The sequence below is a fragment of the Dendrobates tinctorius genome, unplaced genomic scaffold (genome assembly GCF_039654945.1).
Source record: "Dendrobates tinctorius isolate UK_male_01 unplaced genomic scaffold, ASM3965494v1 ptg000016l, whole genome shotgun sequence".
Classification (NCBI taxonomy): domain Eukaryota; kingdom Metazoa; phylum Chordata; class Amphibia; order Anura; family Dendrobatidae; genus Dendrobates; species Dendrobates tinctorius.
In genome coordinates this window covers 82,444,459-82,466,875 of record NW_027361684.1, presented here as the reverse complement: position 1 = coordinate 82,466,875, position 22,417 = coordinate 82,444,459, and the positions used below count along the sequence as shown (strand labels likewise).

Sequence of the window (22,417 nt, the reverse complement as noted above, 5' to 3'; positions counted from 1 at the left end):
GCGTGCGAGAGGGCACGACAGGGTACATGGCTAGACCTGTGCGTACTTTTACAGAAGCATGGGAGGTATGCCACGGGGCAGGCGAGGGCCTGCGCGTGCTAAGAGAAGCACGGAGAGCATAGTGCAGATACAGCGTAGGTGCAAGGAAGCACAGAGAGCACGGCTGGGCACTGGCTAGCTGGTCGGGCTGCAGCACAGACAGGCGGGCAAGACTCCAGTGAACCCGGCTGGGGCATAGCAGGCGACACAGCTGTCACTGACCGACGAGCACGACTGAGGCACAAGCAGGCGGGCACGGCTAGGGCGGGCACGACTGAGGCACAAGCAGGAGGCTAGGAAGGCCAGGCGCATGCAAAGGGCACACGAAGAAGCAAGGCAAGGCAAAGCAAGAAACAAGGCAAAGCTAGACAGGGTACGGAACCAAGAGCGGAACGTAGGCAGAAACACAGCATCAGGTCAGAGCGAGAACAGAGCTAGCAGCGGAATGTAGGCCGAAGCCCAGAGCCGGGTCAAGGCAGAGCCTTGAGACTAGCCTGGAAATGTGCAAGAGAGCACCAAGGGTAAGAGAGGAGGAATGGTGCGTGTGCCAGGAGGCACTACAGAGCACCATAGGGAAGAAAGGAGGAATGGTGCGTGTGCCAGGAGGCACAACAGAGCACCATAGGTAAGAGCAAGGAAGAACAAGCAAAGACAGAGTACATAGGAAGGACCACAAGGCAAAGCATAGCAAATGCAAGACATGGCAAAGCAGGCAAGGTAGAGAACACCGGAAGGACTACAAGTCCAAGCATGACAAGGACAAAACATGGCACAATGGACAAACACAAGACAGGACACGAGACAAGAGGCAGCGTACAAGCACAGAGCGTCTGCAGAGCAGAGTGCAGGGGCACAGAATACAGGGAGCGACCGAGCAGACCAAGCAGCAATGCAGGGAAGCAACACAATACTCAGGCCCCGACCATAGGAAGGGGCGATCTGATATAGCACCATAGCACCTGCAGTTCCGGGTCAGGATCAGGGAAGGACTTCCGGTTCAGATCCTCCAGGATCATAGAGAGCGTTGCTAGATCAGACTGGGCTGAACCATAGAGAAGGTCACATGATCAGGGGTTCCAGGAATACATAGAGGATTGCCGAATCAGACAGTGCTGGAACATAGGAAAGGTCACATGATCAGGGGTTCCAGGAATACAGAGGATTGCAGAATCAGAGCAGAGACGGTTGGTTACCTAGCAACGGCGTGCAGCCATGAGGTAAGGCGCGCGTGCACACCACTCCAGGCATCTTGCAGCACGAGACTTAATGGGCAAGATAATTCAGTACACGTGCACACCGCTCCAGGACTCAAGCGGCACACCAGACATGGCGGGCATGATAGTTCGGTGCACGTGCACACTGCTCCAGGGGTCATGCGGCAAAACAGACCTTGCGGGCATGACGAACATGACAGGCATAATGGACATGGCGAGCATGACGGACATGGCGGGCATGACAAAGAGTTGGTAGATGTTGTGCAGTGCAGGATGTAGCAGAGCCGCGCGCCAGGTGCAGGAGAAAGATGACAGACACAGTCGTGCAGTTCCTTTACCTGTACTAGGAAAGTGCCGTCCAGGACCCAGAGTACAGATGGAGAAGGAGTTGGTCAGCCTGGAAGCAAATTAGGAATTCTCTCTCTGCAGATAGGTAGTGTGGCCTCCGTTCTAGGGCTTATCTGAGGTACTCGCACTACTGAGTTCACTGAAGTTCCCCCTGTTGACTCTCTTTTGGAAGTTTCTCGCATGGCAGGCAGCCTTAGCCTTTTCCTTCTGGCTCACACATGTCACTGCTGAGGCCTCCGAGCCTTAGTTGGAAGCAGAGCATTTACAGCTGCTACTTCCTCCAGTTTCTGCTGCAGGACCGTCAGTGTCCCTACAAACTCGGAGACCGGAATCCGGACCATGCGCTCCAGCTAGGAGTGAGCCTTAACTCTGCTCATCCTCCAGCTCCCCTTCTCACGTCCACACACTTCCCCTTCCCTTCACAGACTGCCCTAACTTCCCACCTCCCGACCACAGAGAGCAGCTCCTCAGCAGTCAGGTTCAGAGCTCTCCCTGCTGGCCTGGAGTGGGAACTGTGTTGTGTGTTGGTTTAACTGCTAGAGAGATCCTTCGTTGCTTCCAAGCATGACGTCACACTCCCTAGGAGGAAGGTAATGCCACTGTGGTGACCGTACTCCAGGGCGCCACAAGTGCACTGATGCCCAGCTACTGCTAGATGATTCTGCTGGTACATTGACCCAGACCACTACATTCCTCTCGCACTCTACACAGCCAGAATCTGACCCTGATCAAACTCAGGTTCCCCTTCCCGCATACTATACCACCTTACACGGTGCAGATGAAAGTGCAGGTTCCTTGAGCAGGTGGGGGGGCATACTCATGGGCGACGGCACTGACACAGTGCCCCTCATAGTACGCAAAAGTGTCTCTGCTGGTGGGAGGGCCCCCCTGCCGTCAGACACACCGCCATACTATGAGGGGCCCTGTGCCAGTGCCGTCGCCAATGAGTGGGCCCCCCCTGCTTGCTCAGGATCACAGCATTTGCAAAGTTGAAATACTTACCTCTCCCTGCTCCACCGCCATGACGTCTTCCGCGTTTCCTGACAGTGACATTCTGGTCAGAGAGCTCGATGACATCACGTCTGTACGCCCTCTGCCTAAACAGTTCAATTGCAGAGAGATGGAAGATGGGGACGACGAGGAGTCCAGAGTACAGGGATTCCCTAGCGAGGAGACTTATTTAATTGTTTTAAAGGTTGGGAGCAATTTTTGGGGAGCACTATACTCTGGAGAATGATATATGGGGCCCACCATACACTGGAGCATTCCAAAGGTGGACATCAGACACTGGAGCAGCATTTACAGGGCCCATTATACACTGGAGTATTAGAAATGGGGCCAATTATATATGGAGCATTATTTGGGCCCATAAGACAGTGGAGCTTCATCAATGGGGACCAGCATATACTGTAGCATTATGTGGAGCTCATCATATACTGTATCGAATGTGACGTTCAGGAACCGACAACGTCCGAGAGTGGACACCCTGGGTCGCGGATCTGGAGCCCCTGGGCCGAGCGCGCCAGGTGATGACCGACCCTTATACAGGGATCGTTAGGGGCAGGACCGCAGGGGTCAGAACTGCGACAGCCGGTACCAAGAGGGACGGCTTGAGGGACAAGCTAGGACAGAGAGAGGGCAGAGATACCGGACAGAGACCAGGGTACCAGAGTGAGGAAACCTTGCTACCTTACTTGTAAGGTAGCAAGACTACGCCACAGGAGGCGAAGGAGTACAGAGGAGGAAGCCACGGGAGGGAATATAGGAGCGGACGGGCAGAGGACAGGGAACCCAGGAGGGAAGGGAAGCCCAGGAAGAGAGGAGGGGGACCTGGAGGTACGTAAACCAGAAAATAGGCAGGAGGAGCATTGGGAGAGAGGAACGGACATGACAAGGCTGAGGCAGACAGAGGGGAACTGAGCGAGACACAAGGCAGGAGTACTATAGAGGAACTATAGCGGCCAGAGAGTGCGAGGATGCCACACAATCATCAGGCATCTTCCCCATAGGGAGGACGCCTGAAATACCTAATGGCCAGGAAGTGAGTAGCAAACCCCGCCTTCAGCGACGCCCACCGCTGGATGAAGAGAGCGGGCGTGCCCACGGCCTAAGGACAGAGCGCGGGGATACAGCAGAGCGGGAGGCCGGGTAAGAGAGTGCGCTGACGGAGGAGCGTCGGTGGGGAGAGGCAGCGGCGGATGCCGCCGCTGATTAGGCATCGGCGGGCTCGGCCGCCGATGTCACATCGAACATTATATGGGACCAATGATTCTGTATGGAGAAATATATGGGCCTCATTACTCTGTATGGCGCACTATGCGGTGACCATAATACTGTATGGAGTAATATACTGTCTGTTTTTGGAGCTATTGGAGAATTTAAAATGGATATCAGTCATGTGATGCAAGAAGTGAAGTATTTTTCATTGTACTATACCGCTATTTCTCTGCCGTATCAGAGGATCATGAATTGTGGCAAGTGTTAAAGGAGCCCAGTGACACTCTTCGGCCCTGGGCCCACGAAAATCTGAAGCCAGCCCTCCCCCCCCCCACAACTTTAGCCAAATAACCCCCAGTTTTCAATGTCTTAACTATTATTATAAAGTAAATTAAGGATGACAAGCTTAAGTAATAAGAATTGATGTTTTTGGCATTAAAATGGGCACTGTAGGTGTGTTTCCTGTCCTCCACTCACTGCCGACTTTTCTTCCCCATTGACTTGCATTGGATTTTGTGTTTCAGTCGGCCTTCGACTTTTCACGATAATCGGCCGATTGCATTCGACCCGACTTTTGCGAAAGTCAGGTTTCATGAAACCCGACTCGACCCAAAAAAAGGCAAAGTCGCTCATCTCTAATTTCTACACATAGAAATGATCACCAAATAATAAACATATCTTTTACGCCAGTGTTCTGGCACAAAAAGTTTTGTAAAGTCAAATAACTTTGGTGCAACAGGAGATTTTTTTTGCCTGCTGTCATGATACCAGTGCTGGGTGACCGGCACTGCAGGGGTTAATGTTCTGACCTCAGTGCAGACTCTCACCTGCACACCTGGGACCTATTATGGTGGCCTCTCATTGGTTCTGGGGAGGCTTCTTATAGCCTCAGGAAGCTCCCATCCCCCGTCAGTTATACTTTCGCCCTTGGCATTGTGTGGTGACCCCTGCGTGTGTTAGTGCTGTGTTCTGGTTGCTTGATTCTCTGTGTATGACTCGGTCTGTTCTCTGGATTTTGCTATGGATTCTGCCTGGTGCCTTCTACGTCTGTTTGGTTTTGATCTCTGCTTGGCCCTGACTATCCGTTCTGTCTTATCCCTGGTACTTTACTGATATCTTGTGTATGACCTTTGGCTTTGTCTGACCTCCCGTCTGTTTATCCCTCCTGTACCTCGCTTGCCTGTACTGTGCATGACCCCCGCTTTGCCCGACTTTGAGTTTTCTACCTTCTTTGAAAGCAGGACGCTAAGCCCCGCCCCCTTGCAGTCACATGATCGTTCACATGACCGTAGGTCCTGTGCCGGCTTGCTAAACTTCTACATTCAGGTCCTGTGCATCTTTATTTTCCGGCTGTTCTTGTCCCCAGGGGTCCCTACGGTGCGGGTGAGTCCCTGCTTAGCGGAGGCTGTACGCCGGCGCTGTCAGGACCCTGATACCTGCTATTTGAACTGATTTCTACTTAAAGGAATTGTCCCATCTTATGATATTGATGATATTCAATATTAGATTGTGGTGGGCCGACACGTGGCACTCCCACTGATCAGCTGTTTTGATCTTTTTTTCATAACTCAGTAATACACATGAAAATAAGCAGCATTTGAACCCCAAAGGTATTTCAGTTTTTGAATTTCTGTTTTTTGCTCCCCTTTTTCCCAGAGCCATAACTTTTTTTATTTTTCTGTCAATATGGCCATGTGAGGGCTTGTTTTTGTGGTGGGACCAAGTGTACTTTTGAACAACACCATTGGTTTTAATATATCGTGTACTGGAAAACGGGAAAAAAATTTCAAGTGTGGGGAAAAAAAGTGCAATTCCACTTTTTTTTTTTTACGATGTTCGCTAAATGCTAAAACTGACCTGTCATTATGATTCTCCAGGACATTATGAGTTCACAGAAACCAAACATGTCTAGGTTTTTATTTATTTTGGCGGTGAAAAAACAAATTTGTTTAAAAAATGGCGCCATTTTCCGTGACCTGTATTGTCTCCATTTTTCATGATCTGAGGTTGGGTGAGGGCTTATTTTTTGCATGCCTAGCTGACGTTTGTATTGATACCATTTTGGTGCAGATACGATCTTTTGATCGCCCGTTATTGCATTTTATTGCAATGTAGACCAAAAAAATGTAATTCTGGCATTTTTTTTTTTTTTTTTTCTTATCCCGTTTGGTGATCGAGTTAATTCTTTTTTTTATATTGATAGATTGGGCGATTCTGAACGCGGCGATACCAAATATGTGTATATTTGATTTTTTTATTGTTTTGTTTTGAATGGGGCGAAAGGGGTGATTATAACTTTTATATTTTTTTTTTCATATTTTTAAAAACTTTTTTAATACTTTTTGCATACTTCAATAGTCACCATGGGAGACCAGAAGCTGAACTACTTTGATCGTCCCTGCTACATACAGGAGATGATAAGACCGCCTGTGTGTATCAGAAATGCTCACTTGCTATGAGCTCCGTCCACGGGGTGGCGCTCATAGCAATCCAGCAGTGACAACCATAGAAGTCTGCTTCAGACCTCTGGTTGTCATGCTGACCCATCGGTGACCCGCAATCATGTGACGGGGTAACCAATGAGCGGGATTTGCGATGCTCTTCCGGTAAGCGCAAGTTAAATGCCACTGTCAGAGATTGACAGCGGCATTTAACTAGTTAACAGCTGTGGGTGGATCTCGATTCCACCCGTGAGTGTTGCGGGCACATGTCAGCTGTATAGATCAGTAGCCCGCACCAAACGGGGGAGTCCGACGTGGGCGTACTATTGCTCTCAACGTCGGAAAGGAGTTAGTTCATCTTATCAGAGAAATCCAGTTTTTGTCCTGGACTGATTATTATTATTGTTATTATTATTATTATTATTATTCATTTATTATTTATTATTCCCCTCTTTAGGAGCTTTTGCAGCTTAAATGCACGGATTCAAAGTGCTCTGCATATATACCAACATTTCCATAGCATTAAAAAAAAAGTGTGCGGCACTCACCATTGCATTCGTAGAGAGAGTCCTTTATTCCATTAGACGGTTACAGGACATTAACTGTGGCGTGCAGGGTACGGAGGCATGTGGAGAGAGAGTGGGAGTGGACTATGGCCGTTTCGCGTGTCAACGCTTCAACGGGTCCAGGTGTATATGGTGTGCACCTATGTTTTTTTTAGACACTTTACTTTTTTCTCAACTGTTTTTGAAAAATATCTCCAATTTGGCCATGACTAAGAGTTGTAAAACATGCCAGATTCATGAAAGCATCCCTCCTACGAGGTGGCACAGGGAAAAGTATCAGTCATATAAAGCAAGTTGTGCCACATTTCTCATATATTGTTTGCATTGTGATAAATCTAGCAGTTTCAACTAGTCTATCTCTGAATCAGATTTAAAGGGACTAATTTGTCAACATGTTTTTGTGTTGTAATCCGAGAGCAGCATGATGTAGGGATAGAGATCCTGATTGCAGAGATATATCACTTACTCTTCTGTTTGCAGCAGTTTTGATAAGATAATCGTTTTCTCTGCTGCAGATCTACCAGTTCTCTGAATGCTATACCCTTTGTAACCCTGCCAACATCATTGATTGACAGGTTGCTGTGTACACTGTGCACATAAAGAAAGCTGCCAATCAGTGGCGGGTGTATGGTTACACAGCAAAAGGACTAGGAGGCACAAGACACCTTATCCTCTAGTGATAATCTCCTGCTGATAAAACACTGATTTTAATGAAACAACAACACACAGCCCAGTAAATGACTTATCACAGTTAGGGTCTCTGCCACCTCACCATCTGCTTTCAGATTGCATTGGAAAATCCCACTGGACGATTTCCTTTAATAAATCTACTAGATTAATTGATTTGTGTATGTATATGCCTAAAATTCCCTAGGTATTAAGATTTAGCAGAAAGACAGCATTCGTAAGTTACAATGAGTGTTATAGGAACATTAACTAAACGCTTGCAATATAATGATGTCTGATACACTCCTAGCAGGTTCATTGCATTAAACATGACTAGACTTGGGGAAATAGACATAGGATGGAACGCTTTACCATGGTGAATATTAATGGTAATGGCAGTTGTACTAATGACTGGACACTGTCCTGTGGGACTGAGAATGTACGGCTTTCTTTACATTACGGCAGCGGTATATGAATAGTACTGCATATAAAGAAATTCTTTTGGGAAATAAAACATAAATGAGGTTTATTTTGGTTTAGAATAGTTTCCCAGGTATACGTTTCTTTGCTTATGGACTTGCTCTAAGTGAAGGGACAGACTTCAGTGACGCCTCTCTGCTGCTGTTCCTTTTTTTGCTGACAAGCTGCAGCAGTGATGTCAGTGGTTGTGCTAAAATCCTGAAGATTTACTTTTCTATATAAGTTTAATCCAGCACTTGAGATTATGGTCTATCCAATACTAATTCTTCTATTAGTAAAACATGGTTAATAACAGGGAAACCTTGGAGTGACGTGCTGGCCAACTTTTCTCCTTTTGAGTATATTTTATTAGACATTCATTTTAGGGGGATTTTTATTATCCACCACATTTCTCCAGCAAAGTTTTAAAAACAGAGTCATCTTTAGACCAGAATGAGGACTTTTTTTTTCTAGGTCATGTAAAACATCCAGTTTGAAAAAAAAAAAAAAAACACATGTGCTGGAAGAATAGGACAATGTCCTATGAGTTCATTTTGACCATTCACCAATAGTTTGTCCTACTTAAGATTTCTAGAAATCACATATTTCTACATACATATATTTTTTTAAATTTATGTAACATTGTAGTAAAAAAACAGAACAAAATCTAAAGCAGAAAATAAGAAATCTGTACCCGTAAGCTACTACCATGTGGGGTCATTCTGGAGATATTTTTTAGGATAGCAAAATACAAAATCTCAGCTAAGACATTGTGGTGGTGGAAGTCTCTTGTCAGCTTTCAGCACGGCACACAAGCATACATCACACACACACATTCACACAAGCATATATCTAAAAAGCATACATCACAAGTATACATCACACAAGCATACATCACACACAAACACAGCACACAAGCATACATCTAAAAAGCATACATCACAAGTATACATCACATACGCACAGCACACAAGCTTACATCACACAAACATGGCTCACATGCATACATCACAGAAGCATGGCACACCTGCATACATCACACAAGCACAACACACAAGCATACATTACACAAGCAAGGCACACAAGCATACATCACAAAAGCACGACACAGACATCACACAAGCACAGCACACAAGCAGACATCACAAAAGCACGGCACAGATGTCACACAAGCACGGCACACAAGCATACATCACAAAAGTACGGCACAGATGTCACGCAAGCACAGCACACAAGTATATCACAAAATCACGACACAGACGTCACACAAGCACGGCACCCATTTCACACACGCGCGACATATACTTCACAAAAGCATACATCACACACGGCACACAAGCATACATCACAAAAGCATGGCGCACAAGCATACATCACAAAACCACGGCACAGACGTCACACCAGTACAGCAGACAAGCATACATCACAAAAGCATGGCGCACAAGCATACATCACAAAACCATGGCACAGACGTCACACCAGTACAGCACACAAGCATACATCACAAAAGCATGGCACAGACGTCACAGAAGTATACATCACAAAAGCACGGCACAGACGTCACACAAGCACGGCACACGTCACACAAGTGCGACATATACTTCACAAAACCATACATCAAACAGGCACCTGTCACACAACACAAGAGCACAGCACAGATGTGGAGTGAATGCAAATATACGATACACCCAGCACAATCCGTACAATTAGTACTGCACAAATCACATCATACAAGCCCGTAACATTGTTGAGAATACTCATGTAATCCTGTGCTGATCTCCAAGTTCTCTTACCTGGATGGCAGACTCTGCCCAGTTAGTTAAGCCCCTCTCTATTGGCGATAATCCCTGACTCCATTCAGTTGAACAGTCTGTTCTTAGCTAACTATGTGAACCCCTCTCATCACCCTGTGCGCAGCTACACCACCTACATGTAACACAGACTGTGGTAAAAACTTAGAGACTGAAGCAGCCTTATCGCCGACCCTGATGATCAGCATCTGATAGCAGAGCAGATCCCTGTATGTGCTGAAGTAGCTGCATGCCAGCATGGAAATAGGCAGTGAGAGGTGATGTCCTCTGTCCAAAGTACAGAGCTCTGTGTATAGAGAGACGTATAACAAGATGGGCAGACAGTTCTAGTGTTTTACTGTACAGTGTGTGTTATCAGAAAGCCTGTGACTGTGGTGTAGCCGTATTACCATGGGATTGCAGCGCTCTCAGTATCTGTGTGACTGCACCAGGGCAGAGGCGCGCTCACGAGTGAGGGCAATGCATTATGGGAGGTGATGGCAGACGATGTGTGACGCTAGCCTCGCCCACACGGCCCTCCCAAAGAGAACAATAAGTCATATGGCACCAAAAAAGCCTAATCTTAGCTGCCATCTGATCCATCACGAACAACCAGAGCAGTCTATTTATTTTCTTTGATGAAATGATATTCACACTTGAACTTTAGAACACATCAATGTATTTTGGACAAATCCAGAGGCATGCAAAAGTAAAAACTTTATTTTAACATTGTTACATATGAAATTGTAGAAAAGATTGTCTACAACACGTTTATTGCTGTATTCAAAAAATTACAAAAAATACACCAAAAGAAAGCCCTGTTTATCCTAAAAAAATAAACATAACATTATTTCAAAGTTATAACCTGTTACATAAAACAAAGGCAAATTGTATCATTTGCTTTCTGCCCAGAATACATGACGGGGAAGGGGTTAAGGACATGATGTTTCTGATAGACACGTGACATAATCCTACATCAGAACAATATCTCTATTCATTTTCTGCATCTTAGTAGGCGATTCATGGCAGCTGAAAAGACTGAGCACTGGAAAATGATTTTCAATGCTGACTTTACTACAAATACATAATCTTCATACCAGTATGGATGCAGGAAAAATACATATGTTTGTACCATGTTAGCCAGTAGATAGAAGAATATTTAGAATTGAGAGTCCTGAGTGGTTGATACCTTTTAATGGCTAACTGATAACACATTGCAAGCTTTCCAGACTACTCAGGTCTCTTCATCAGCCAAAGACTAATACAACATCTGAAGAATCACATATTTATACACAACACAGCACAGAAATAACGCAATAGATAAGACAAGTGACGTGAAGCAGAATTGTCATTATGGGAGAGGGAGAAACATAAATATTGGAACAGTTCATAGATATAGAGTGTGAAAGTTTTATTGTCCTCTGATTTGGGTCTTGTTCTGTGTTGTGTGACGCCCCCAGAAGGTCTGAAGAGCAAATTCCTTAATTGATGTAAAAAGACATAAATCCATGCGACACATTCATTCCTGCACTGAGTGTGTCAAAAGTTGTCATAAATTTATACTCCCAGACCGTCCTGTCTCTCTGAGACTTGAAGTTACCTTTTATGACAAGTAATTTAATGTCCATCATGGAATGATCGGGGATACAAAAATGTTTTGCCACAGGTAGATCCATTCTTTTTTCTCTTATTGTGTGGCGATGAGAATTCATCCTTGTTCTCAGTTTATGCCCGGTCTCCCCCACATACAGACCCCCAGTTGGACATTTAGTACAAATAATTAGGTACACCACATTAGATTTTATGCAGCTGAAAGTACCTGGGATCCTGTAGTCCTGATGTGAGTTGGGGATATTTATCTTGTCCGTGGTCATTATAAATGGACAGGTTTTACATTTTTTCTGGTTGCAAGGAAAGGTTCCTGCAGCTGTTGGAGAGGACAGGGAGCTTCTGACAATGATGCTTCTTAAATTTGGGGGCTGCTTAAAACACAGTAGTGGGCGGTCTGGAAAAATGGATTGTAATTGGGCATCTTTTTGTAGTAAAGGTTGTAATTTCCATGCAGCTCCCCCTTAGCACCTCCAGATTTGGATTGTATTTGACCACTAGAGGCACCCAGTTATTTTCATCTTTAGCTTTGTAATGTAGCAGGTGATTCCTTGATATTCTGGAGGCTCTTGTAATTTGGTTTTCACTTGTTCTTGGATGGTAGCCCTGATTCAAAAAGGTGTTTCTGAGGCGACCAAGGTGTTTGTCTCTATCCATGGGGTTGGAACATATACAATTGTATCTGATGGCTTGGCTGTAGACAATAGAGTTTTTATGTGTTTTGGGTGGAAACTGTCCCATTTAAGGTATGTTGGACGGTTGATTGGCTTCAAATTTAAGAAGCATCATTGTTAGAAGCTCCCTGTCCTCCCCAATAGCTGCAGGAACCTTTCCTTGCGACCAGAAAAAATGTAAAACCTGTCCATTTATAATGACCACGGACAAGATAAAGATCCCCAACTCACATCAGGACTACAAGATCCCAGGTACTTCCAGCTGCATCACATCTAATGTGGTGTACCTAATTATTTGTACTAAATGTCCAACTGGGGGTCTGTATGTGGGGGAGACCTGGCAAAAACTGAGAACAAGGATGAATTCTCATCACCACACAATAAGAGAAAAATAATATACCCGGTCATAGCATGATGGACATTAAATTACTCGTATTAAAAGGTAACTTCAAGTCTCAGAGAGACAGGAGGGTCTGGGAGTATAAATTTATGACAACCTTTGACACACTCAGTGCAGGAATGAATGTGTCGCATGGATTTATGTATTTTTATATCAATTAAGGAGTTTGCTCTTCAGACCTTCTGAGGACGTCACACAACACAGAACCAGACCCCAATCAGAGGGCAATAAAACTTTCACTCCTTATCTATGAACTGTTCCCATATTTATGTTTATCCCTCTCCCTTAATGACAATTCTGCTTCACGTCACTTTTCTAATTTATTGCGTTATTTCTGTGCTGTTTTGTGCATAAATATGTGATTCTTCAGATGTTGTATTAGTCTTTACCTGATGAAGAGCCCTTAGTAGTCTCGAAAGCTTGCAGTGTATTACCATCTTTTCAGTTAGCCATTACAAGGTATCAACCACTGAGGACTCTCAGTTCTAAATATTTTTCTACCAGTATAGATGGTCATTTACCCATTTACTGTTGATACAAATAATAGTATCTATGACTGATTTCATGGGTTCTGCTCTTTTTGACAAAAAGAATAGAGTTACAGATTTGGTTTTTCTTATTGTAACAAAGCAAATAAAAAAAAAAAAAAAAGCAAAATTGTAAAACTAAACTACCAATGTGAACATAACTAACTTTAGCTGAGCATGGTATCAAACTTATTATGCAATAGTAATTTTACCTGTAGATAGTCAGCAGCTGCATTCACAAATTTTCAGGCTTAAGGTACTGTCACACTAAGCGATATCGCTAGCAAAATCGCTATAACTTGTGACGTTATAGCGATATTGCTAGCGACATCGCTGTGTCTGATACTTACCAACGACCGGCTCCCCCGCTGGTCATCGCTGATCGCGCGAGAACGTCCAGGACTGTTTCTCGTCATCAGCTTTCTGCGGCGCTTCCTGTGGAGAGACGAGCGACGAGCATGGAGCCGGGCGGGAGGACGCATGATCGCCTAGTGTGACAGGTAAGTAGCGACCCCCGTCCCCAGCGATGTCGCTGGTGAGATCTGCCTGTGTGTCAGCTCACTAGCGACCACTTAGCGATGTACCAGCGATCCTGACCGCGTCATATCGCTGGTCGGGATCGCTGGTACATCGCTAAGTGTGACAGTACCTTTAGTTTATCCTGTAATTAGGTCTATTATGCTAATCCCAGTTACAGGGGAAAAAAGAAAATATATTTAAAGGGAACCTGTTATGTTAAATAATGCTATTAACTTGTAGATATGGGGTTAATGCAGTTCTGACACTTAGAGCCCCACAGCCAAGAGGAAATTAACTTTATTCCTCCCGGCAGCATTCGGCTTCCAATCATAGGGGTGGCACTGGTACAGCTTCAGTCCCCACTATGTGTATAGAGAGCGACGGCGGTAAACGTGCCCCCCCCGTACCAACTGACAGCCAATTCTAATGATGAGTGAGCGGTCAGTCAGTGATGCGGCGTGGTTACAGCCGCCACTATCTATACTCAGAGTGGGGACTAAAATCGTGCTTGGGCAACCTCGTGACTGGAAGAGAGAGGCTGTCCGGAGGAATAAATTTAATTTCCTCCCGGCAGTGGGGCTCTCAGTGCGGGAGCCACTCGGTGTCAGAACACTATTAACCTGCAGATTAACCTTATATCTGCAAGTTAATAACGTTATATTACACACATGGTCAAAATTGTTGGTACCCCTCGTTTAATGACAGAAAAACCCACAATGGTCACAGAAATAACTTGAATCTGACAAAAGTAATAATAAATCAAAAATCTATGAAAATGAACAAATGAAAGTCAGACATTGCTTTTCAACCATGCTTCCACAGAATTTTTTGAAAATAGGCCTGGACAGAAATGATGGTACCCCTGAAAATATTGTGACAAAAGGGACATGTTAAATCGCGGTGTGTCCACTAATTAGCATCACAGGTGTCTACAATCTTGGAATCAGTGAGTAGACCTGTATAGAGGGCTACAGATACTCACTGTGCTGTTTGGTGACATGGTGTGTATCACACTCAACATGGACCTGAGAAAGCGAAGGAAAGCGTTGTCTGAGGAGATTAGAAAGAAAATTATAGACAAATATGTTAAAAGTGAAAGTTATAAGACCATCTCCAAGCAGCTTGTTGTTCCTGTGACTGCAGTTACACATATTATTCAGAAATTTAAGCTTCATGGGACTGTAGCCAACCTCCCTGGACGTGGCTGCAGGAGGAAGATTGATGACTCATCGAAGAGACAGCTATTACGAATGGTAACAAAAGAGCCCAGAAAAACTTCTAAACAGATTATTATTATTTATTTATTTATATAGCACCATTGATTAAAGGTGAACTTCACGCTCAAGGAACATCAGTGTCAGATCGCACCATCCGCCGTTGTATGAGTCAAAATGGACTTCATGGGAGACGACCAAGGAGGACACCATTGTTGAAAAAAATCATAAAAAGCCAGGCTGGAATTTGCCAAACTACATGTTGACAAGCCACAAAGCTTCTGGGAGAATGTCCTATGGACAGATGAGACAAAGATGGAACTTTTTGACAAGGCACATCATCTCTATGTTCACAGATGGAAAAATGAAGCATATCAAGAAAAGAACACTGTCCCTACTGTGAAACATGGAGGAGGCTCTGTTATGTTCTGGGGCTGCTTTGCTGCATCTGGCACAGGGTGTCTAGAATCTGTGCAGGATACAATGAAAACTCAAGGCTATCAAGGTATTCTAGAGAGAAATGTGCTGCCTAGTGTCAGAAAGCTTTGTCTCATTTGCAGGTCATGGGTCTTGAAACAGGATAATGACCCAAAACACACAGCTAAAAACACCCAAGAATGGCTAAGAGAAAAACATTGGAGTATTCTGAAGTGGCCTTCTATGAGCCCTGACCTAAATCCTATTGGGCATCTTTGGAAAGAGCTGAAACATGCCATCTGGAAAAGGCAACCTTCAAACACAAGACAACTGGAGCAGTTTGCTCTTGAGTGGGCCAAAATACCTGTCGAGTAGTGCAGAAGTCTCATTGATAGTTACAGGAATCGTTTGATTGCAGTGATTGCCTCAAAAGGTTGTGCAACAAAATATTAAGTTAAAGGGAACCTGTCACCCCCCCTGGGCATTTTTAAGTTAAAGAGCCACCTTCAGCAGCACTAAGGCTGCATTCTGTGAAGGTGGCTCTTCTGTTTCAGACCCCTAGTAACGCTGAAATATCGACTTTTATAAATAGGTCCTCATACCTGTAATGTGTCCCATAGGTATGGTGTGTCCACCTGAATCAGCCGCCCACCATCCGTCAATCATGCCCTGTGTAACTCCGCCTCCTCCTGTTTTGTATTCCGGCGCCTGCGCTGTGACAAGAGTTCTCGGGCATCAGGCTATTGCGCCTGCGTGTTGAGGAGGCCCCAGATCCCGCCCCGCAGTGTGGTATGGTGTACTCACACTGCGGGGCTGGGGCCTCCGCAACACGCAGGCGCAATAGCCTGATGTCGGTTCTCGGGCAGCGCGCACTGCGCATGCCCGAGAACTCTTGTCACAGCGCAGGCGCCGGAATACAAAACAGGAGGAGGCGGCGGCGCACAGGGGCATGATTGACGGATGGTGGGCGGCGCCCAGACACAAAACAAGGGGCATGAGGAATGGATGGTAGGCAGCTGAAGGTGGCTCTTTAACTTAAAAATGCCCTGGGGGAGGGGTGACTGGTTTCCTTTAAGGGAATTCTGTGGAAGCATGGTTGAAAAGCAATGTCTGACTTTCAGTTGTTCATTTTAATTGATTTTTGATTTATTATTACTTTAGTCAGATTCAAGTTATTTCTGTGACAATTATTGGCTTTTCTGTCACTAAACGAGGGGTATCAACAATTTTGACCACGTGTGTACATGTCAGGTTTCCTTTAATTGTTGAAATTTCCCCCAAATGTATTTTATTAGGAGCACAATGTGTGAAATAAATGAAAGAATAAAGAAAGAAAAAAAATAAATCAAAGCTAAAAAATATAAAGTCTGCCAGTCTAAATTACTGATTTTAGACACACCCCTAACAATAAAAAAAATATGTCCAAGATATTAAATTAATTCTTATGTACAGGGGAACACTATTTAATATGTATTATAATTGTCCTATGTGGTTGCAAAAAAAAATAGAACAAAATGTGAAAAACAGACAATTTTCCATTTGCTCTAAATTTTGTTTTCCCCTTAATATTGTAAAAAAAAAATATGAATATAAAAAATTGCATAAAAATTAGGCCTCTCGCATCACAAAAGAAGAAGAAAAACATATTTGAATAAATGAAGTAGGAAAAATGTTAAAACTCTTAAGAAAACTTGTAGAAAAATAAATGAGATGGTTGTAAGTGGCAGAGGGTGTAAACTGTTTCAACTGGTGTTGAACTGGTTAAAAAAGATCGCAGTATCTGCATGCACGAATGCTAAAACTGTTTGTTCATCATACATACCGTATATCTTAAAGCTAATATGTGTTTGTTTCCGTGATGCAGTGTGTAGACGTCATCCTTGGCGGAGTAGATTATGACGACAGTAGAGTCAATGAGTGGATGTCTGCCGTGGTTGAACAGTCTTTAACCCATCTAGTAAAGATGGAAAAAGCCTTTAAATATATTGGTAAGTGACGACATGCTGCTTATTTTGCACAGAGCCTGCACACAATGCTAGCTGCAGCATGTACTAACTACACAATTTATAAAAAGTGCATAAGGCTTAGTGGGAGGCGACGGGCCAACCACGTCCCTGCAGATTCACATTAAGCTCTATTACGGCTACCTTCACTTATCCGTTTCTGTTTCAACATCCTTTAAAACTGGACCGATTTTCTCTGATACATCATCCATTTTACATTTGTGTTGCATCTGTTTTTTTCTTGTCTCTTTTTAGCCCCTTACCGACATCCACCATACGTTTACGGCACAAGTTGGGAGGAGCTTGGCCCGTACCCGGCAGGTAATGGCTGTGTGTTACAGCCAGGACGTGTCTTGGGAGCTCTGATTGCAAGTGTTAACCTCTTAAATGCCACTGTCAAACTTGACAGTGGCATTATCAGCACACCGGTATTGGTGCATGTTGTTCTGTGCACCCATTGGCGCTTGCATGATTTGATCGCGAGGCATTTGTGGGTTGCTATGACAGTCTGCTACCCTGATTTACACAACTCCTGCAAGAAATTGGAGTGCTATACCCTACAACACACTGTGAATGAGAATGACATTCTACTTGTTAATAAAATTACAAAACTTTATTTCTCACTCATGTAAAAAGATAGAGGTAGAAAAACGCCAAAAAATTAATAGGATCAAGGGAATCAAAAAAGCAAACCAAAGAAAGAAAAGAACCCTTATAAAATACTTTTTAATTCAATGATTAAAATATCAGAATTCAATATCCAAAAAACAAGAGTGTTAGGATCAGACAATTGCTTATCCACAAAAATCTAAATACGGTACATACACAAATGACAAAAAGGGGAACTAGTCTCACCCTAATGGGCCCTAGCACTGACCCTACCTGACTGCGGAGGTTGGCACTCTAGTTGTTAATGATGTGGCGCTCCCGCTCAACGTCGGTAGCCCTAGGGACCCTAGAACACCGTACAGACAAACAAAAATTTGGATACACAGAAAAAACCCACGTGGGCAGGCACTGGTAAAGGTCAGAGAGACCCAGCGCCTGCGCACTGCAGTACTTTGCCCTCAACAGGGCAGATAAGTACGCCTGCACAGGAGGGCGATGCCGGGTACAGATGAAGCAAGCAGGAGGGCGGCAGCGCAAGAAGATGGGAGTGAATATAATAAAAGTTATTTTTCTTCTCTTGCAGGTCGGATCGGGGGCTTATCTACAGCATTATACAATGCTGCTTATCAGCCCTGAAAGACAGTGGCCGCAACTGGTATCAGCCAAACCTGGTGACAGGTTTCCTTTTAATTAATATTTGCCTTAGTGCTCCATTTTAATTAATTAGATAACACCTTCAATATTATCAATATATATTTATAAATAGTAGGGCTGTCCAAATACACTGATCAAAAACACAAACTTTTTTTCCCCATTTTTCATTAGCTGACCTCAAAGATTTAAGGCTTTTTCTAATTTACACAAAAGGCCTTATCATTCACATGTTTATCTATATCTGTGTTAGTGAGCCCTTCTCCTTTGCCGATATAATCCATCCTCCTCACAGGTGTGGTCATGAACTAGGGGTGCTGTGACACCTGAAACGCGTTGATAACGCAATATTCCGTTCTACCTATGCTGATGATTTTATCCTCTATTTTGTAATGGTTCTGAGTGAATAAATAATTATTTTTTCACTTTATCGTGGAGCTGGATTATCTTATTTTAATTTTACATGTCATGACACGGTGGCTCTGTGCTCCGATTCCTAAGAAGTCTTAACCGGTGAGCTGGATTTTTCTATATTTACTGTTATAAAACTGCACATGTTAGAGTGTCCTTTTATCGTGGCCAGCCTAAGGCATCTGTGCAACAATCAAGTGTCTAATCAGCATCTTGTTATACCACACCTGTGAGAAGGAGAAGGGGCTCACTAAGGCCGGGGTCAGACTTGCGAGCAAAATGCGAGAAACTCATGCATCAATACCTGGCACTGCCGCCGGCACTCGGGACCGGAGTGTGCAGCTGCATAGAAATACATGCAGCCACACACTTCGGTCCGAGTGCTGGCGGCAGTACTGGGTATTGATGCGAGTGACTCGCACAAGTTTCTTCCATCACACTTGCAAGTGTGACCCTGGCCTAACAAAGATGTACACAAATTTGTGAAAGGCCTTTTGTGTACATAGAAAAAGTCTTAGATCTTTGAGTTCAGCTCATAAAAAATGGAAGCAAAAACAAAAGTGTTGCGCTTATATTTTTGTTCAGTGTAGATAAGTGTGCCAAGTAAATAGAGAATGGGAGATCTTGTAACTGGCTCATAAATAAAAGCATCTGCTGCCATCTGCTGACCAGAATGCTTAATGCTTAAAGTCCGGCTCTGTAGATTAAAAGTCCTCTTTCTCTCTGAAGAGGCAATTTGCATATTAAATTTCCCAGAGGAGCATTGCACGGCAAATAAGCCTCCTTACCTTGACAAGCCAGAGCTGGTATGTCACTCTCCACAAGGAGAAACCTTACCCCTTAGACCTCAGTCCAGAGCCTCTCACCTAGCCAAATCAGATCTCATACTTTGCACTGACGAGGGCCAATAGCCCAAAACACCGTGTCTGCAACTTGAGATTCTGATTTGGCTTTTATTCTAAGTCTTAGGCTACGTTCACACGTAGCGGAACTCTCGCGGAAGTTACCGTGAGAATTCCGGATTCCATTCCGCGGGAAAATCGCATTTTAAATTCCCGCAGGAAAACTAGCGAATTGCAAGCGTAATTAGCTTGCAAAATGCTAGTGTTTTCCAAGTGATCTGGAGCATCGCTTGGAGAACTGATTGACAGGTTGGTCACACTCGTCAAGCATAGTGTTTGACAAGTGTGACCAACTTTTTACTACTGATGCTGCCTATGCAGCATCAGTAGTAAAAGATAAAATGTAAAAAATAATGAAAAAAGTAGAAAATATTGTTATTCTCACCTTCCGGCGTCCCGCACAGCCTTCCCGCCTCTCTCCACGCTCCCGGTCCCAGCAATCCTTTGCGTGAATGACCGCAAGCAGTCGCGCTCCCGCGAGATCTCAACGTCATCGCGGTCATTCTCGCAAAGGATTACTGGGACCGGGAGCGTGGAGAGAGGCGGGAAGGCTGCGCGGGACGCCGGAAGGTGAGAATAACAATATTTTTAATTTTAATTCTGTTTTTTACAGGGATATGGTACCCACAGCTCGGAGGACAGTCTCCTCTCCTCCGGACCGTGGGTACCATCCGGAAATGTTCTGCTTACTTTTCGCATGGTGGGCACAGCCACATGCGGGAAGTAAGCGAAACAATGCAATCCTATGGGTGCGGGATCGCCGCGATTGCGCTAAATTAATGAGCATGCTGCGTTTTTTACCGCGAAGCGATTCCGCCACGGAAAAAAACGCAGCATTAGCACAGCATTGCGGAATCCCATAGGATTGCATGGGATGCTTATTTTTTGCATTTTCGCGGCAAAATCGCGCGTTTAAAACCGCCGCGAAAAAAGCGCCAAGTGTGAATTCAGCCTTAGTACAAGACTCGTTAAAGGGTTGATTGTGACTTGTAGGATCGCTGCTACCAACAGGTGGCGCTGTAGAGTAAAAGTCCTCTTTCTCTCTGAAGAGGCAATTTGCGTAATGCTTAAAGGGGACTTATTATACTGAAAACACAGTCATGGTCAAAAGGTTTGAGAATGACACAAATTTGGGTTTTTAGAAAGTCTTTGCTGCTTCATTGTTGCTAGATTATTTTAGTCAGATGTTTATATGGTTACTGAAGTCCTGACTATCATGCTTGCAATGTGATGGGGTTTCATCAGAGAAAGTAACTTTACCCCAGTCCTCTGCAGTCCAGTCCTTGTAAACACTGCAGAATATCTGTCAAAATATTCATGTAGCACATAATATATTTCCAGGTAGGGAACATACCATTTTTTTCTATTCTCCCTATCAATTAATATAGATTAGTTAAGGGTGGAGTACTCCTGGTAGAATTGTTGAACCCAAAGACACCACTGCTGGAGTAACCACAAACCACCAAAACAATCATAAAAATAATTTTTTTTGAAGCATGATTAAAAGATTTGATGCGTACATAATATAGCAATTTAGTAAGGAGGAAAAAGTGATGGAGGAACATCATTATCCCATAGCACACACCAGTAAAGCATAATTACATCTGATTCACATGAAAAAGCAATGATCCGGTAACCTATCCAGTGGGTACAAAGGATCTCAAGTCCACGGTAAAGGCAATCCAGACTTGGTAGTAGATCCTCATGTTCATAAAATATACAACTTTTATTTGTACCTCGTTAAAATCATGTGCCCAAAAATGCCAATCAGAGGAAAACCTTGATTGTTAATCTTTTTTAGGCGATTTTCCTCTGATTATATCATTTTTTTTGTCACATGATTTTAACTGGCTGCAAATAAAAATGTTATTTTATAAAAAGTGCTGGATACACTACTAACTTTTGATCTGATTCACATTGCCATAGTATAATGGGCAAATGCTAACGGTCCATCTATCATGTAGTATATGGTATAATAATTATTTCACATTGATGCTTATGTAAGTACTTGCCCTTGAGAAAGCAAACATGTGAAGTGGGTGTTAGGGCAGTGTGGAGGGTCCATCATCCCTGATACACCTTGAGTAAGCAGTGCATTTGTCATGAATCTGCACTTTTATATGTATGTACATGGCCTTCAATGTGCTATAATAATATATAATACATGACAGAGTAGATTTCTTTGTATTTTCCCCACTATATTATGACAATATGAATCAGATGCAGTTATGCTTTACTTGTGTATGCTGATCAAGGATAGATGGAAAGAATATATGGAGCACTTCGGCAAGAAAAACTCAGTGATACTGGAAGAAACTGACACTGGAAATGATAGCGAACTGAACATCTTGAAACACGAAGTCGTTGCTGCAGTAAAGCTTCTGTCAATAAATAAAGCAATGGATGTGGGTAGTCCTATTCCGAAGACGGGAGATGTTACCGAATGTGTAAACTATCGGACTATTGCACTCATACCTCATGACATCCAAATACTACTGAAGCCTTACTTTGACAGAGAGCTGACAGAGGAACAAGCAGGATGCCGAAAAAGCAGAGGAACAAGAGATGTGAATGCTAACATTAGATGGATAATGGAAAAGATGAAAGAATACTACAAGGAGATCTATTTCGGCTTCATCGACTATAGCAAAGTCGACTGTGTTGATCATCAGAAACTTTAGAATACCATGAAGGATATAGGTGTGCCATCTGATCAGTCTCATTAGGAACTTTTAGGCTGTG

General features: G+C 43.9%; 1 protein-coding gene across 2 annotated transcripts in view; it reads left to right on the top strand.

Annotated features, from left to right (window-relative positions):
• DYNLT3 (dynein light chain Tctex-type 3) overlaps nucleotides 1-22,417 on the top strand; it is a 48,521-nt gene that overhangs the window by 17,192 nt on the left and 8,912 nt on the right. For both annotated transcript variants that reach the window (XM_073566003.1, XM_073566002.1), the window contains exon 3: nucleotides 16,964-17,087. In XM_073566003.1, the coding sequence (XP_073422104.1) occupies nucleotides 16,964-17,087 (124 nt within the window). The remainder of the gene's footprint in view (nucleotides 1-16,963; nucleotides 17,088-22,417) is intronic.